This window comes from Ovis canadensis, chromosome 14, assembly GCF_042477335.2.
Source record: "Ovis canadensis isolate MfBH-ARS-UI-01 breed Bighorn chromosome 14, ARS-UI_OviCan_v2, whole genome shotgun sequence".
NCBI classification, from domain to species: domain Eukaryota; kingdom Metazoa; phylum Chordata; class Mammalia; order Artiodactyla; family Bovidae; genus Ovis; species Ovis canadensis.
Window position 1 is genome coordinate 69,091,121 of NC_091258.1, and position 15,399 is coordinate 69,106,519.

At 51.8% G+C, this 15,399-nt stretch overlaps 2 protein-coding genes across 5 annotated transcripts; one reads left to right on the forward strand and one right to left on the reverse strand.

Moving 5' to 3' along the window:
* Positions 1 to 149: 149 nt before the first annotated feature.
* On the reverse strand, positions 150 to 6,030 carry IRF3 (interferon regulatory factor 3). Of its 3 annotated transcripts, none has more exons than XM_069551242.1 (8): positions 5,482 to 6,030; positions 4,513 to 4,685; positions 3,690 to 3,861; positions 3,536 to 3,603; positions 2,523 to 2,709; positions 2,038 to 2,418; positions 1,045 to 1,160; positions 150 to 384 (listed from the first exon to the last, which is right to left on the reverse strand). In XM_069551242.1, exons 2-8 carry the CDS (start codon positions 4,675 to 4,677, stop codon positions 217 to 219), a joined length of 1,257 nt encoding a protein of 418 aa, XP_069407343.1. In that variant the 5' UTR covers positions 4,678 to 4,685; positions 5,482 to 6,030; the 3' UTR covers positions 150 to 216. The 3 variants fall into 3 exon arrangements, with proteins under 3 accessions (XP_069407343.1, XP_069407345.1, XP_069407346.1); XM_069551244.1 differs by having other exon boundaries at positions 5,202 to 6,012; XM_069551245.1 differs by lacking the exon at positions 5,482 to 6,030 and having other exon boundaries at positions 4,513 to 4,863.
* BCL2L12 (BCL2 like 12) lies at positions 4,629 to 12,793 on the forward strand. Of its 2 annotated transcripts, XM_069551247.1 has the most exons (8): positions 4,629 to 4,783; positions 5,715 to 5,902; positions 6,573 to 6,687; positions 6,902 to 7,044; positions 8,968 to 9,054; positions 9,141 to 9,232; positions 10,414 to 10,692; positions 12,567 to 12,793. In XM_069551247.1, the coding sequence occupies exons 3-8, from the start codon at positions 6,581 to 6,583 to the stop codon at positions 12,615 to 12,617; spliced, it is 759 nt and encodes a 252-aa protein (XP_069407348.1). In that variant the 5' UTR covers positions 4,629 to 4,783; positions 5,715 to 5,902; positions 6,573 to 6,580; the 3' UTR covers positions 12,618 to 12,793. The 2 variants fall into 2 exon arrangements, with proteins under 2 accessions (XP_069407348.1, XP_069407347.1); XM_069551246.1 differs by lacking the exon at positions 4,629 to 4,783 and having other exon boundaries at positions 5,783 to 6,023.
* Positions 12,794 to 15,399: the final 2,606 nt, after the last annotated feature.

A 15,399-nucleotide genomic window follows, 5' to 3' on the forward strand; every position in this document is an offset into this window, starting at 1 on the left:
GCTGCCCCCTGCACGGTGCCTGGCCCTTAGGCCGTGAGCACCTAGGACGTGAGTGGCTTGCACGGGCGGATAAACAGGCCTTAAGGAGGAATAACCCCGTGCTTGGGTCAGGGCTGGCCCAGGGACACTGAATACCAGACACACAGTGATGACCATGGCCAGAACCAGTTTACTGGTCGAGGTGAAGGGCTTGGGCTCAGGCCTCCCCAGCATGTCCTAGAAATCCATGTCCTCGGCCAGGTCCTGGAGATAGGCCATGTACTGGTCTGAGGTGAGGGAGAGGGGTTGGCTGTTGGAAATGTGCAGGTCGACAGTGTTCTCCAGGGAGGAGGCACCCCCTTGCCGCGCTATGTCTACAAGAACCCTGAGGCACATGGGGACAACCTGTGAGAGATGGGGGAGAAATTGTCAGGAGACACCCCAACACCATCCACTACCCAGGATGGGGCTGAGTAGACTACAAGTCCCAGCATCCCCCACGATAACCCAGGATAAACCATTAGGTCCAGGCCTGCTGGGAGTTGTAGTTTCCCCCATATTCACACCCAAGTTCAGTTCAGTTCAGTCTGTCAGCGGTGTCAGTCTCTTTGCAACCCCATGGACTGCAGCACGCCAGGCTTCCCTGTCCATCACCAACTCCCAGAGCTTACTCAAACTCATGTCCATCAAGTTGGTGATGCCATCCAACCGTCTCATCCTCTGTTGTCCCCTTCTCCCACAACCAAGGGAGGCCACAAAAACTAAGGTTAAGGCTGCTGAAGGGGTTCCTAGAAGCTAGGGAAGCAGCTGGTGCTCAGAAGGACTCTTGGGAGCTGAAGTACCTCACACAGGCTGCTAGGATTTGTAGTCCACCAACTTCCACATGGTTGGGCGAACTCAAAATTGGCTCTGGGAGAAAGGCCATTGGAGGGACACCCAGAAGCCCCTGAGGAAGAACTGGCAGTTGCAGAGACTGCCAGAAGAACTATGGGAGCTGTAGTTTCTGGAAGCAGCCTTCCTTTTAAAATCCACCCCTCAGCTCCAGGAGCCTGGGGCTGGCAGTACCTTGACCATCACAAGCCTCTTGATCCATGGCTGGTCCTGGGGCCATGACTGCCCCACACAGAACCAGAGGGTATAGAGTGGTGAACGTCTGCTTCCTTCAGTGAAGGTGATCAGATCTGGGGGCCAAGGAACAGAGAGTCAGGGATGGGAAGAAGACCTTCTACCTGCCCCTCCCCTCTCCCCCAAAACTTCATTAACATCCTTATCTTCTCTCCTGATCAAAAGCCCGGCATACCTCTGCCACCATGACTGGGGGCTGTTAATTTGGGGAAAGCCCCTCCACTTATGCACAAGCTTAAATGTTCCTCCTCCCTCCCTCGCATCAAGATGGGGCTGGAAGGTGAACCCCACCCCGCCCAGAGCCCCAGCCTTTGGATGGGGAAACAGGCCCAGGAGGGGCGTTCTCCTCCCCAAGGATGCTCAGTGGTTCTGGAGGACCAGATCAGTGGTGGTGACTGCTTTTTAACCCCTCAAGGCCACACTGTCCACTATGTAGCCATTAGCCATGGCTATTTAAGTTTTAATTGTATCTAATTAAAATCAAATAAAACTTAAAATTCATTTCATTTTCACTCACATCTAAATACTCAGCGTCCACATGCAGCTAGTGGATACGAAGCTGGGCAGTGCAAATACAGTGCTATCTGCATCACTGCACCAAAGTCTATTCGGATAGCAAGCCTCTAGGGGATATCTTTCTCCTGCATCTGTCTTCCCACCACAGTTGGTAATAATGATAATGACTCTGGCAGCTAATTCCCTGAGTGGCTTCTGTATGCTGGGCCTGAGCCCCCTGCCAGCTCCAGGCAGGTAAGGAGAGGGAGGAGACAGTCTGCAGATTTCACAGGTTCAGAGCAGTCCATCCTTCTCCCCAGGTTCAAGCACAAGCAGAGCCGCAGGGTCTGAATTCCACCTCCAACCTCCTGACCCCAGAGATTTTCACCACCGTTGCCTCCTGTTTCCACAGCAAAGCGAAGGCCCTGCCTCACTCACCTGTTATGAAGGGCCCCAGGTTGAACACACCTCCTTCCCTGTCCTTCGGGACCTCGCCGTCAGGCTTGTGGCCACAGCTGGGGAGGAGTTCCTCGCCTATGGCCCAGTACACGTGGCAGTGCCCCAGCCTCTGGGCGCAGAGCCACTGCCCGGCCCGCCACAGGGCCAGCCCCCCGCCCAGGCAGCTCAGCACGCGCTGCACGTAGTCTGTCACGCTCTTGTCTGTCAGGGACGCTGCGGGGTCCGGCAGTCGTATTGGCTGCCCGGGCAGCATCCTGTCCCCTGCTTCTGATCCCACCAGCCGCAGGCCCCCAGGGCAGAAGACAGTCTGCTGGAAGACTTGGCAGCCCCGGTAGAAGGCAGTCACCTCGAACTCCCAATCTGAGCAGCAGCAGCCATAACGCGAAGGGGGAGAGAGAATGAGCAGGTGTAAGGGTGTTCTCAACTCGGGTCCTGGCCCCTCCTGGCCCGTAGCTGGCACTCACCTTCCTCGTTCACCAACAGCTGCTTCAGGGGGTTTTCAGAGAGTCCCCAGTTTGGGCAAAGAGCAGGGATGTCTGATTCGGGGCTCAGTAAGAGCTGAGGGGGGTTCTCAGAGGTCATAGTCAGATTCGAGGGCCCTCCTTCTGGGCTCAAGTCCATGTCACTCAGTAACTTCTGCACAATGTCTTCCTGGACAGGAAAAAATAAAGATCCAGGTGTTTCCATGGCCTTTTCTGGAGACTTCCCACTGACCAAGCTTTTGTATTCAGCCATGTGGAGACCCAGAGAGGAGACAGACCTGAGCTTTGCCCTCAAGGGGCTTCCAGCCTGGGGGAGACACAGCCACCAGCACAGTAAAAGACAGACAGCTTGAGTGTATGCTTGGCACTACAATGGCCCAAGGGGAGCAGCTAATTCCAGCCTGAGGAACCGGCTCTGTGCAAGCAAGACCTGGGCAGAGGGCCTTCCCTGGTGGTCCAGTGGCTAAGATTCCGTGCTCCCAATCCAGGCAGCCCGGGCCCCATCCCTGGTCAGGGAACTAGATCCCACATGCTGCAACTAAGAGTTTGCATGCCACAGCTAAGACCTGGTGCAGCCAGATAAATACTTTTTTAAGAAGACCTGGGCAGAGAAGTCTCAGTAGAATTTCAGAGAGGACTTTCCCCGGCACAGACATCAGCATGATCAAGGATAGCGAGGTTCTGAGCTCACAAGAGGCTGAGAGAACCCTGCACAAGGAGGAAAGCTATCAAATTCTGGAAAGGTGGATTGGGGCCTTGAATGCCTGGTGAAAGCTCTGAAGTTTCTCATGATGATGGCACTGGGAAGCCATGGGAGGGCTGTGAACAGGGAAAGGTCAGGGGCAGACCTGGGTCAGGTTGGGGACAGGCTGCAGGGGAGAGAATGGAGCCTGGGGTGACGGTCCCAGGGGAAGAAGATGACATCTGGACAGGCTGGTGAGGACACAGAAGATGGGATAGAGGCTGAAGGCAGCATGGTTGGGGAGCCTTCTTACCTGGGTATCAGAGGTACTGTGTCTGCCATTGTCTTGAGCGGTATCTGGCTCAGGGATGTCCCTGACCCCTATGGAGAAAAGTGGGGAGTGTAGTGGCGGCCCTGGGGACACTCGAAATCCCATCCCTCTAAGGGAAGCCTCACTTCCAGCACACCTGAGTTCACAAACTCATAGATCTTGTGCGGGTCTTGGGAGTCCTTGCTGTGGTCCTCCGCTAAACGCAACACTTCCTTCCGGTTCAGGGCAGACCGGAAATTCCTCTTCCATGTGGGCAGGTCGGGCTTATCCTTCCCAGGAGTATAGGCACCACTGGCTTCAGCCCAGGCCTAGGGGGCCAGTGGTGCCAAGATAGTGGGGAAGATGACTTAGACCTTGCTCCAGGGGTCTTAACCCTGTCTCCTCGTGCCCTAACACCGTCCTCTCCGCTGGCACGTTCTAACTTGTCAGGGTTCCATCCCCAAATTCTCAGATTCTCTGTGCCCCAAGTTCCTCTACCTCCGCCCTTCGAAAACCTTTGCTTGCTAAGCCAGCCTTCCAGGTCCCAGTGAATGTTTGCCCCCAACTTGTCCGAGGACACGCTCTGTGATAACCTCGGCCCCTCGTACTTTTTACCTCGGCTTACCACCACCGGTGTATCCCAGTTTGGTGGTAAGAAACCTTAGTTTCAGGGCCAAGTCTCGCCTCTAATATTCCAAGCCGGCCCTCAGAAATCCTACAACCAAGATTCCCAACCCAGGGGCCTCTGAACCCCCCAGGATGCATTTCCTTCCTTTTCCGGTTCTATTCCCAGAACCAGGAGACTCCGATCCTGACTGCTCTCCCATACCAGTCTGCGGATCCTATCACCTTCTCCCTTTCGAGTTCTAACTCCACCCACTTTCACCAACCAACATAAATAGCGAGCAGCTCCAGGGGAGCTAGCCCCGCCTTCTCGGCCCCGCCCCCCTCAGGGACCGCCCCTCCCTGCTCGCACGCACCTGGAAGATGCCGAAATCCTCCTGCTGGGCATCCTGCCGCAAGCCGTGCTTCCAAGGGATGCGGAAACGCGTGCGGCTCTCGCCCAGCCAGGCCACGCCCTCCAACTCCCCTCGGTCCAGCTGAGATATCAGCCAGGGCAGTATCCGAGGCTTTTGGGTTCCCATGGTCTGGCCTGCGCGCAGAGAATACTTCTGGGCACAGGCGGCCTCCCAGGCCTGCCCAGTTGAAGAGTTCCGCACCCAGACCTCCGTCTCAAGGGCCGCGTCGCAGGTCTCTAACCTATATTTTCCTGGGGTACAGGTGACCTCCCATCCTCCACGGAGGCTCTCTAAATTCAGCGAGGACTCCCTCCTAAGCGCATTTTACACCCCTCCCCTCTTTCCCCCAGCTTCTGATGTGTCGATATCTCTACTTCCCTCAATTCCGCCTGTGTAGACCTCCTCTCTTCCATTGCATACCTCTCCCTCCCACCTACATCACCCAGTACAGAAACTCCCACCTCCAAGGTAGCGCCCTCCCCCTAGTTACTGGGTGTAGATGCGACTGACCTGTAGACCTCCACCTCCCGCACTTACCCAGTGAAGAGACACTTCCACAGTTCCCCCCGCCGCCATGATCCTTTCACCCATTTCCACCCGAGACCATCCACAGTCTCTCCCAAACAACCTCCCCCAGAGCATATCCTCACTTTCTAGAGTGGACTGCCTCCCATTCGCGGAGTGATCCTTCTCTCCCGAGATCCGCCAATACAGATGCCTCCTCTCCCCTCCTCCTTGCTACTCCTGAGTTTGTTTTTGTTTGTTTGTTTTACAGCCGACCTCGGCGCCTGCTATTGCTTCATTTTTTTCCCTGCTTGTTTCACTTTCCCCACATTACACAGCCCGCCTTCTCCACTGTCAATGCACACCCATCCTTTCTCCGCTTCCTCACTCCTGGACGCCACCAGGTCCTCAGGTTTTCCGTGTTACCTAAGTGTTGGGTCGGGGCGCGCAACACTGTCTTTGGGGTCCGGTAGCTCTCGAACTCTCAGCTGCACACCCCCACCTCCCGTCAGTTGAGCTTTAGAGGTGGGGCTTCTTTTTCTCTCGATTTCTCGAAATAAAAAGGGCTTGATCGTCGTTTGGGTGACAGACTCCAGAACCAAAGAGGCGGCTCGGCGAGCCGTGACGTCCGTTCACCTCCCACCCCTTGCCCTTCTTAGGTTTTCCGACCATTGGCATGCTGGGAAAGTCACAAGCAAATTAAGCGGAACCCAGCGCTCCGCCCCTCTTACGTGGGGCCCTCGCCAACCCGAACCAGTGCGCAGGCGCGGGAAAGTTGTCCTAAGAAAGGAAAGTTTATACAAGTTCAGAGGAGGAGGAGGTGGCTGCGGCCGGGGCCCAGGACCAGGTGAGCGGGACATCAGCGAGGGCTTGGAGAGGAGGAAAGAAGAGGGAGCCGGGAGCCGGGAGCGGGCAACTCAGTCCTGCTCCTCCGACATCCAAGCGTCTTCAGTCTCCCAAATTCTAGCGTGAGTCAGAGAGTAGAACTACACCTCCCAGCAGGCTGCGCGGCGAACCAGTAACGGACCGAGGGGAATGTTTGCTGCGACGCCTGCTGGGATTGGTAGTTCTTAATCCTCTACGGATTTCAGTCTCTTGGCATCTTCCTTCAGAATCCAGAAGTCGGAGCCCTAGGGCCCCTTCCTCAGGGGTCTGAGGCCACAGCCCCAACCCTAACCCTTCCCTCTTAGAGTCAGGAGTTCAGACCCCCAGCCCTCTTCTCCAAAAATTCAAGCGCTCCGGCCCCAGACCCCTCCTCCCTAGACCCAAGAATCAGAATCCCCAGACGTCTCCTCTCTCAGGATCAAGGTGTCTTTGTCCTCATTCCTCTTCTCTCTCTAGAGACAAGGATAGGGGCCCCCAGACCCCAAAACTCCCACAAAAGACCTGGGATCCCCTTCCCTCTTTGGGGATTCATTAGTCCTGGCTCCATCCTCATTCGGGGACTAGGAATTTGGGCCCCAGCCTTCACTTCTCTTTGAACCCTGGAGCCCATCCTCCATTTCCTTCTCTCACAGGTGCCCCCATGGCGGGCTCGGAAGAGCTGGGGCTCCGGGAGGACATGCTGAAGGTCCTAGCTGCCTTCCTTAGGCGGGGTGAGGCTGTGGGGTCTCCCATTCCGACCCCACCCAGGTAAGAGGAGTTGTCCTCCTTCCTCAGGGAGCTGCATTTGGGATGGACCCCTCTCCAACTCTTGCTCCTGGACTCAATCTGTCTCCTTCCCCACCTCTTTATATCTCATTCTACTCCTTGTCCTGGGGGTTGCAGGGAAGGTCTCTCAGTAGGAGGACAAAGGGACTGCTTGCGAAGAGCTTCTGGGATCACTCTCTGAGGTCCCCTTCCCCAGGAGCCCTGCCCAGGAGGAGCCAACAGACTTCCTGAGCCGCCTTCGAAGATGTCTTCCCTGCTCCCTGGGGCGAGGAGCCGTTCCCCCTGAGTCCCCTCGGCCTTGCTCCCTGCCACTCCGGCCCTGCTATGGTTCAGAGCCTGGTAAGACATTTCCTTCAATCATCCAAGAACTGGCATGGTCAGCAGCTTTGATTCTTAAAGCATAGAGAGGATAAGGAACTAGTTCATGATCACCCCCCGACACCCAACTGGATTGCTATCTGTCAGTTCTGTGAACTGCTTTAGGACAGCTTTTGGTCCCTCTCTATTATCTCTCTCTTTCCACACGTGCTTCCTTGCCCCTAAACTTTTGTAGCCACCAGCACCCCCAGTACTGGATTTAGAAAAGGCAGAGGAACCAGAGATCAAATTGTCAACATCCAATGGATGATAGAAAAAGCAAGAGAATTCCAGAAAAAATCTACTTCTACTTCATTGACTATGCTAAAACCTTTGACTGTGTAGATCACAACAAACTGGAAAATTCTTAAAGAGATGGGAATACCAGACCACCTTACTTGCCTCCTGAGAAATCTGTATGCAGGTCAAGAAGCAACAGTTAGAACCAGACATGGAACCACAAACTTGTTCCAAATTGGGAAAGGATTATGTCAAGGCTGTATGTTGTCACCCTGCTTATTTAATTTATATGCAGAGTACATCAGGTGAAATGCCAAGCTGGATGAAACTGGAATCATGATTGCTGGGAGAAATATCAGTACGGTCAAAAGTGCAGATGACACTACCCCTTATGGCAGAAAGTGAAGAGAAGCTAAAGAGCCTCTCATCGAAAGTGAAAGAGAAGACTGAAAAAGCTAACTTAAAACTCAGCATTCAAAATACTAAGATCATGGCAAATAGATGGGGAAACAATAGAAACTGTGCAGACTTTATTTTTCTGGGCTCCAAAATCACTGCAGATGGTGACTGCAGCCATGAAATAAAAAGACGCTTGCTTCTTGGAAGAAATGCTGTGACCAACCTAGGCCACATATTAAAAAGCAGAGACGTTACGTTGCCAACAAAGGTCCATCTAGTCAAAGCTATGGTTTTTCCAGTAGTCATGTACGGATGTGAGAGTTGGACCATAAAGAAAGCTGAGCACTGAAGAACTGGTGTTTTTGAACTGTGGTGTTGGAGAAGACTCTTGAGAAGAGTCCCTTGGACTGCAAGGAAGTCAAACCAGTCAATCCTAAAGGAATCAGTCCTGAATTTTCCTTGGAAGGACTGATGATGAAGCTAAAGCTTCAATACTTTGGTCACCTGATGCGAAGAACTGACTCATTTGAAAAGACCCTGATGCTGGGAAAGACTGAAGACGGGAGGAGAAGGGGATGACAGAGGATAAGATGGTTGGATGGCATCACTGACTCTATGGACATGAGTTTGAGCAAGCTCTGGGAGTTGGTGATGGACAGGGAAGCCTGGTGTGCTGCAGTCCATGGTATCGCAAAGAGTTGAACACGACTGACTGACTGGACTGAACTAAACTGTACCCCCAGTAGGGAGGCAGGAGACCTGATTTTCGGTAACAATTGCCTGGCTGTTTTGGTTACATGAATCCTTTTCTCCAGTAGCAAAGTAGGAATGAAGAGGGGTGGGAATTGGACTTGATCAAGAGTGATAGGTAGGTTTTTTCTCATACATGAGCCTGGATAGACTAGTAATGGCTACTGGAGGGGCTTTGTTGAAGAGGATTTCATAGCTGGGGAGAAGAGTTCTGTGATGAGTTGCCTGAAAAGAATAAGGGATAGAATGGGATACTAAGGGTCATTAACCCGGGGTATGCCATGTGTTTGCCTTCCTTAGATAGGATAATCTTCAAGGTCCAAACACTCTTAAGTCCAGCTTGGGGAAGAGTACAAGGGGTTTTTTAATCAGGTTTGCTCATTGGTCTTCAGTTTACCCCACTCTGAAGTAGAAGTCATTGCTACCTGGCAAGATGATTGGGAGGAGAGAACACCCAAGTTCCCGATGTTGGGTCCAAAGTTCCTAAAGACTCATCATTGGCTCTTTTCATTCCAGGCCCTGCTACCCCAGATTTCTATGCCCTGGTGGCCCAGCGGCTGGAACAGCTGGTCCAAGAGCAACTGAGATCCCCACCTAGTCCAGGTGAGGTGCAGAGGGACGCTGGAGAAAGATGCAGGTAGAAGGGTCACCAGGGTTCTGCCCCCAGCCAAATTCTCTTCTGCCTCCAGAATTACAGGGTCCCGCACCCACAGAGAAGGAAGCCCTGCTGCGAAAACTGGTGGCCTTGCTGGAAGAGGAGGCAGAAGTCATCAACCAGAAGGTGATGGGTGGTCTGTTCCCCCTTTAGCTAGGATAGGAATTGCAGCATGGTTCCACCCTGGGACCTGAAGCTGGATCTGCATTCTCACTGGATGGTCAGACAGGGAACAGTGGGACAAGGCTTCAGTGAAAGAGTGAGTGAAGGGTAAGCCAGGGCAATACCTTGAACTACTGCCTTTCATTGATCGCTAGAGGGGAGTGGCTTATAGGCAAAGGACTATGGCCACCAGAAACACCATCTAAGAAAGAGATTGGGACCAGGTGAGGAAGTAAGGGAATGTATGGTGTGGGAAAGGGTGGGAGGTGTGGTTTGAAGCTGCTGATGCTGTTTAGTTGCTAAGTCGTGTCTGACTCTTTGCAACCCAATGGACTGTAACCCAAAGTCAGCTATTTAAAATCTGAAGACCTGATTGACTATATAGGGCTATGACTTAGAATGTAGGAGAAATGGACTGCCAGAGGGAGTGTGGCTTGTGGCTCTGTCCTGGAATCTAGTTGGCTCAGGAGCTTGGGCAAAGTGTACCGTCTTACTCATTGCATGGTAGAAGGCAAGGTTGCTGTAGACACTGGCTTGGTCTCTGGGTCTCTGGGAAGCCCACAGAAGTGTCGCTAGAATATTAGCAAGCTGCTGCTAAGTCACTTCAGTCGTGTTCGACTCTATGCACCCCATAGACGGCAGCCCGCCAGGCTCCCCCGTCCCTGGGATTCTCCAGATAAGAACACTGGAGTGGGTTGCCATTTCCTTCTCCAGTGCATGAAAGTGCAAAGTGAAAGTGAAGTCGCTCAGTCGTGTACGACTCTTAGCGACCCCATGGACTGCAGCCTTCCAGGCTCCTCCATCCATGCGATTTTCCAGGCAAGAGTACTGGAGTGGGGTGCCATTGCCTTCTCCATTAGCAAGCTAGAACACAGCTAGTATAGGGCTTGGCCCTGATTGGCTGTTGGGGCCTTGGCAGGGGCATGGCTTGGCTTTGCCAGTTTTCGGCCATCTTTCTGGTAGTAGCTTGGCTGAGACCTTATAGTCTAGTTTGTGATTGGGGGATGTGCCGGATAGGGGCGTGGCCTAGGGCGCCAATTATACCTAGAACTCGCTTGAAGCCACGCCTCCGGCTTCCTATTGGCTAGCTACGAGGGTGTGACTGAGGCTTACTTACCCTAGCTCTTCCCCTCCCTGTCCCACAGCTGGCTGCAGACCCAGCCTTGCAGCGCAAACTGGCGCGCCTCTCAGCCAGTTCCTTCAGCCGCCTAGTGGAGCTCTTCTCTAGCAGAGAGATCAGCCCTCGCCCAAGTCAAACATTACCGTGCCCTGGGCCTCCGCCACCTTCCCCGGAACCCCTGGCCCGCCTGGCCCTGGCTATGGAACTGAGTCGGCGAGTGGCGGGGCTGGGGGGCACGTTGGCCGGACTCAGTGTAGAGCATGTGCACAGCTTCGCGCCCTGGATCCAGGCCCACGGGGGCTGGGTGAGCCGCCAAAGCCTCTCTGGGCTTCTCTTTATCTAATTGTCGTTGTATGTGTGTGTATTGGGGGTGGGGTGGGGGGACGGGGGTGGGGTGGGGGGACGGGGGTGGGGTCTTAACCTTCCTTTCAGGCATCACGGGACCCCGCTTCCACCGTTTGTCCTTCTGTGTTTATTGAGCACCTCCTGTACACCAGGCACTGTCTTGATAACTGCAGATGCCCTACGCAGCTTTAACCACTCTGGTATACACAAAAAGTTATGTCAGAAACAAATTTCCTCATCTGTAAAGGCAGGAGAACTCTTAATACCTACCTCAAAGGGTTATTGTGAGGATTAAAATGGAATCATCCTTGTAGGTACTTGGTCTTTGTGGGATGACTGACTGTGCAGCGCTGCCAGCGGGAATGCCTTTTCCCCAATATCCCCCTTCCTTGCTTCCTCTGCCCACTTGCTCAGGTATCACCCCCAGTGAGGCCTTCCCTGGTCTTCATTTAAAGTCGCAGTGACCCCCACACCCTTCCACCTTAACATGCTTGCTCACTGCTTTAAATCCAGCGCTGGGCTCAGAGCTGGATGGGGCTCCTGTGTACGGACTAAATGACCTTTGGCTGCTGTCCCCGTCTCCTTGAACATCAGTTTCTGGCTGCTCAGTGGACACCATCTCATTTACCAGCCTCATCCCTGCCAGGCTGCCGTGGCTTCACGGACTGGCAGAAGCTGGCTAGGTGTGTTTGAGGAGCAGAAAGGCAGCCAGTAGGGCTGGAGCAGGGTGGGTGAGGGGGAGAGGATGGGAGATGAAAGCAGGAGAGGCGGCCAGATCGTGCAAGTCTTTAGGCCTTGTGATCATGCTTAAGAACTTGCACACAGAGTGAGCCAGGAGTTGTAGGAGGGCTCTTTGTATAGGAGGGATGCAAGCTGACTTGGGTGGTCACGGGCGCCCTCTGGCGGCCGTATGGGGACTAATGTAGGGGGCAAGGGCCGAAATGGGGAGCCCCAGGGGGATGCCAGCGCTGGTCCAGGGAGGAGTTGAGGGTGTATCAGACCAGGGTCGGGGCAGTGGAGAATTCTGGATTTAATTTGGAAATAAGCCTGACAGATTTTGCTCACGGAGTGGATGGGGAGACCGAATGGGAGACAGGAGTCGCGGATGATGCCGAAGATGCCGACCTGAGCAGCTACAGAGTACATCTGATGTACCCTGAGACCGGGAGGAGCAGAGTGGAGGGGAAGGTGGGGGGCAGGTTTGGGGAGGAGTTAGAGGTGATCGGAGGTGGTTCAGTTAAGAGAGAGAGACCCTTCAGACCTCAATGCAAGATGATGATGGAACAGTAGATATTAGGGTCCAGAGCTCAGTGCAGAAGCTGGTTTAGTAGTAAGAACATTTTATTCTTTAAGGAATAATAACAGGCAAGCTTGGCCAGGTACTCAGGCAAGGCCTTTAGTGGAATGATCCCATCTATACCCCTCAACCACCTTATAGGATTCGATTATTATCCTGGTTTTATGGATGCTGAGGGAAAGTCCTTTATTCAGGGTGGGGAATTGGAATTAGGACTTTAACGCAAAGTCAGGGCTCTTTACTGTTAAAGCCCCAGGACTCTGTTCCCCTTCCTTCAGTCTCTCTCCCCCAACTGTGTGGCTCTGCCTCTCCCACCCACCCCCAGGACCGTTTCCACCCACCCTGGGTCTCTGATCCTTTCTTGGGGTCTCCATCCCTCACCTCTCATCCCGGTCTGCCTCTCTCTGGGTCTCTGTCCCCTTCCCCTCTCTGGTTCCTTCCCTTCCCGATCTCTGCTCTCACTGGGCCAGTGTGGACACCGCTGTGAGTAGAGGACGCCTCTCGGCTCACAGGGATCCACCACTTTTCCCTTCCAGGAGGGCATCTTGGCAGTTTCACCTGTGGACTTGAACTTACCCTTGGACTGAGCTCTCCCTCAGAAGTTGCTGTAAGATCAGACCTCATGTCCCTGCACCCTCTTTCTAAGCCTTCCTATTCCACTCAGGGCTGTGGGGTGGTACCTGCCCTCTATTTTTTTGCCAAAAAAAAAAAACCACCAAAAAACCTGTTTAAAATGTTTTCACATTAAAAACTTTTTCAAGTCTTATGTGTTCTTTCTCTCAAAAACTAAAGGACTAAGTAGAGGAGATTTGCTTCAGGGACCTCTCTAGTTTATAAATTGGGGAAAGAACCAATTCATTCCTTCTGGATATATTCATTTCGGACACCTACAAACTCCTGTCACCTGAACAGCTATCTCCAGAACAAAGCTGTGCTCTTCCTTCACAGGGCATCCAGAACGCCATCCGCTTCTCATTTTTCTCTTCACTCCGCTCCTTCTGAGCCTTTTTTGCTGGTTTCTCCTCATTTACCTGTCTACCAGAGGTTGTCACCTTCTTAGGGCTATCACCCCCTTCACTGAATTATGTTTGTAAACGCTTAAAATGAAAAGTACAGGATTACAAAGGAAGCCAAGTACAGTCAAGCCTCCGTATTCACAGATTCCGTATTTTCAAATTCACCTACTCTTAAACATTTATCTGTAGTCCCCAAACGAGTACTCACGTGCCTTTGCACTCACTGGTAGGCGTGCACGTGCTCAGAGCAGTGAACAGTCGGACCGACCCAGTGGGCACCTTTCAGCTTAGGTCGGGCGAGGCAAGGCTGCCTTCCTGTTGCAGTTCTCACACTGTGTACAAACATCCTTTCCACATTCTATATTCAGTGCCACATTTTTCACGTTTCTGTGCTATTTGTGGTGATTCCACTGTCCCAAAGGGCCCCAAAGCATAGCCGGAAGGTCCTAGCGAGCATTCCTAAGTGAAGGAAGGCTGCCATGAACAATTCAATGCAGTCTGTTGTAGATCATTTTTGTTACTGTAGGCTGCAAGACCAATGTGAATAGGCCCACTATACATTAAATAATGTGTCTACAAACAGAAAATATACAGAAAACCTGATTATATTTTGATGGGTTGATGAAAGTGTTGTGACAAGACACTTGTGGCAACCTGACCCGGTATCTCCCCTGGGATTAGGGTGGAACAGGGTGTTCACCAATTCTGTGTTTGTGATGACTTTGTGGGGTGTAACTAGCGCAAATAAGGATCCAGTGTGGAAATAAAGCTTTCAAGATTAATATAAAAATTAGTGGTATAATAATAGACATGCCTCCTCATTAATTAAAAACACCTAGGGTGGGTCTCATAACCATGATTTCTAAGTAGAGCAGGAATGACATTTGGAGATGGATCAGATCATATGCGTTTAGCAGCTCACGAGAACGCATTTATTAATTGCAGTTTCTGTGTGTCAGGGGCATGGGCGCAGCTTCGCCGGGCGCTTGGCTCCTGGTGTGGCTATGCTGCTATCAAGGTCTCAGCTTGTCTCACCTGAGGCTGGGGGGCCTCTTGCTAGCGCTTGTTTTAGCAGAGTCATTGCGGCCTCATAGAGACACCCGACTCTTCATTTTGACTCAGGTCTGGTAACCACCTTTCTAATCACATGAACTCCCCCGTGATCTTGTCCATTTCGTGGTCTGCGACCTAATGCAGCACTGGCCAATAGAAATATAACATGAGCCATATGTGTTGTTTAGAATATAACAGTAGCCCCATGAAAGCGAAGTAAAAAAGTTAAATTAATTTTAACCATAATTTTTATTTACCACATTTATCCAAAATAGAATCATTTCAGCATGTAATCAATATTAAAAATGCAAATGAAGTATTACAGATTCTTTTTTTACATAAAGTCTTCAGAATCTGGTGTGCATTTTTACAGCCATAGCATATCTCAGCTGACACTTGTCATGGGCCATTACTCAGTAGTCCCATGTGGCTGCCATCTTGGAGAATGAAGAATCTGACACTTGATGGCTCCCCCAGTTTTGCTTCCAGCCCAGACCACCCCCCTGTACTCTCTGTGGTGTGGAATTTGCTCAGTCGTATCCGACTCTTTGCGACCCTATGGGCTGTACCCTGCCAGGCTCCTCTGTCATGGAATTCCCCAGACAAGAATACTGGAGTGGGTTGCCATTCCCTTCTCTAGGGGATCTTCCCTATCCAGGGATCAAACCCTGGGTCTCCTGCATTACAAGGAGACCCTTTACCATCTGAGCCACCAGGAAAGCCCCTGTACTCTATACCCAGTGACATTAGTTTATTCCCTAATGTTGTAGAGTGAATGTGTTATAATTTTTCCTTCTTTATAGCAACACAAGAGCAAAAGTAATTGATTGGGTTAATTGGAATTCAGAAGGAAAAAAAAAAGATAAGACACAAAAACCCTGCTGAAACATTTGGAGAAATAGAAAAGAAAAAAAAAATTCCACACAACGTACAATGTAAGGGTCAAGATGTGGGTTCAGATAAAGTCTCTGCTTTTCAACAGACAACATTAAGAAAAGGAAAAGACAGGTCACAGATTGGGAGAAAAATGTAAAGTCAGTATACCTAAAAGAGACCTGTATCTAGACGCTATAAAGAACGTTTACAATTGGTGAATAAGAAAACAACTCTGTTTGCAAAAATACACAAAAGAATTGAGCAGACACTTGACAAAAGAAAATATACAAATAGGGGAACTTCCCAGGTGGTGGAGTGGTTAAGGACCCGCCTTCCAATGCAGGAGGTGTGAGTTCCATCCCTGGTTGGGAATCTTGCAGCAACTACTGAGCCCACATGCTCTGGAACCTGTGCACAATAACTA